General features: G+C 41.8%; 1 protein-coding gene across 1 annotated transcript; it reads left to right on the top strand.

Moving 5' to 3' along the window:
* Positions 1-299: 299 nt before the first annotated feature.
* On the top strand, positions 300-1627 carry LOC127748764 (uncharacterized). The gene is made up of 4 exons (XM_052263562.1): positions 300-605; positions 746-916; positions 1018-1185; positions 1317-1627. Exons 1-4 carry the CDS (start codon positions 522-524, stop codon positions 1470-1472), a joined length of 579 nt encoding a protein of 192 aa, XP_052119522.1. The 5' UTR covers positions 300-521; the 3' UTR covers positions 1473-1627.
* Positions 1628-2059: the final 432 nt, after the last annotated feature.

The raw sequence follows: 2059 nt of genomic DNA on the forward strand, positions 1-2059 counted from the left end.
TCCAGAAGGCGTGCGGAACGCGTAGTTACGCGCTTCCATGGTTAGGTGGGCCTCGACCATTAAGTGCAATGTCACGTATTTCGGAAAGACCAAACAACTCTCCGACTGGAGTCTGCCACGCTCAAAAAGATAGTGGTTCGTCTGCCAGGCTCAAAAAGATAGCCGCTTGTGTGTAGGGAGGGTCGATTTTAATGTTATGGCAAAATGTTAAATTGATGTCATTTGACATCATTGTGACGTCAATAAAAGGTCTGATCAGGGACCAGGTTTGATGTAATTTTGCTGTTTAGAAATTTGACCATTTATTGACGTCAAGTTGATAGTTCCGTGTCGTTTGGGATTGCTGTATTGGTGTGAAATCGTGTTACAAATCTTGTGTTTGCACGCCAGCCTCTATCAGTACTTCCGTGCTGGCCGTCCCGTCCAGTCCATGGCCGCAGCGCACATGAGGCCGCGGACTTCGACGAACACGGCCACTACCTCTGGCCGTGGAAGGTTTCGTCCCATAGCAGTGATTCAATATGTCAATCAGACTTGTGGCCCTGGCCCTGCTCACACTCCTGTGCAAGGACGGCATCCACGGCAAAGCTATCAACTCTTTCGCGGTAGGTTAGCAAGTTAAATGTCCACGTGAACTTTGGACTACGTCATCAACACGGTGGTTTTTTTACCGTGACATTGTAAGTTGTACTCTGTGGGTGGCGGTGAGTTTAACATCTCGATTTCGAATCTTTTTTTCGTATAGGGCCCTTACATAGCTTATATTGAGCGCTTTTACATGTGTGAAAACAACGTGGCAATGGCGTGGAGAGTTTATTTTCGGACCAGTCACTTCAACCCACAAAAACCAAGAGAATTACAACGCCTGACCGGTAATGTAACTGGTGTGAATGTAGCCTTGGATGATAGCCTCTGGGTAAGATATTGCTGTAAGATATTCATTTATGCCTATCGTAAAACTAAGAGGATGCTAGTAAAAATGTGGAGGGACGATTGAATGTGTCTTCATTATAACAGTGTAAAGTTTATTTTGATGTTTGGGCACAAAACCAATGGAAGGAAAACGCCTTTGTCTTCAAGTTTCAAGATAAGGCGTGTACAATGTTAAGAGTTCTCACCCCTGACTATTACGAGAAAATTTTAAATCAGAGTGCTAGTGCAGAGAGCGCATGCATAATAAAACCTGTAAGTAGTGAAACCACAACTACTCTTTTTTATCTTTCCCTAGTAATGTATGTAGCTTAAGCTGTTGTGTTACGGCTTCAAACTCACAAGAATATATTATGTAGGTAAAAGCTGTGCATTTATCATTACAGGGAATTTACGTGGCCTATAACACCCCAGTGAAATGGGAATTTCCTAAAATCCCAATCATGCCATATGGACGCTATAAGGCCAAAATATTCTCTGGCAAGGGGAAAAAACAATTGGTATGCCTTTCAGCAGAAATGGTGTTTATTCCGAAAGTCTAGTACTGTAAGGTGCGTGTAACCTGTATTATACGAGTCGGCCACATCTCGTTTTATCCAGTTGAAACCTATACGAAAGTGATCGTCAACACTAAAATTCTTTTCAATAATTGGGAAGCACTTGATTTGCAATTGCAAGGCTTTTCTTCGTAATAACCAGGCATTTTGGTGGTTTGTGAGGGCGCAACTGTATACGTTATGTTATTAGTTATGGGCATAAGAGAGGTTGACAGGTTGCATGTAGGTGATGATGCACGGGCAACAATATATGTTGAGAAATGAAATGAGTTATATGTCGAAAGATTTCTAATACTCCTACATTAATTTTTAAATCTTTAACCCTATTATACGAAATATTAAGCCTCTTTAGCTTATGCTAAGCTTTCCTAGCAAATTCTCAAGATGATGCCTCTAAGTCGTAATTTAAAAGACAGCTAACAATCTGCTGTGAGAGCGCGTATCGTATTTCAAATCAAACCGTATTTGCTGCTGTACTCGTTTCGCAATGTCAATCATCCTACTACGCGTGTGTTCTCGAGAAATATTGCTCTATTGGGGAAACAAAAGTTGGGTGTGCGTGGTCTGATATT

This window comes from Frankliniella occidentalis, unplaced genomic scaffold, assembly GCF_000697945.3.
Source record: "Frankliniella occidentalis isolate FOCC.00 unplaced genomic scaffold, Focc_3.1 Scaffold12, whole genome shotgun sequence".
In the NCBI taxonomy this organism is placed as follows: Eukaryota; Metazoa; Arthropoda; class Insecta; order Thysanoptera; family Thripidae; genus Frankliniella; species Frankliniella occidentalis.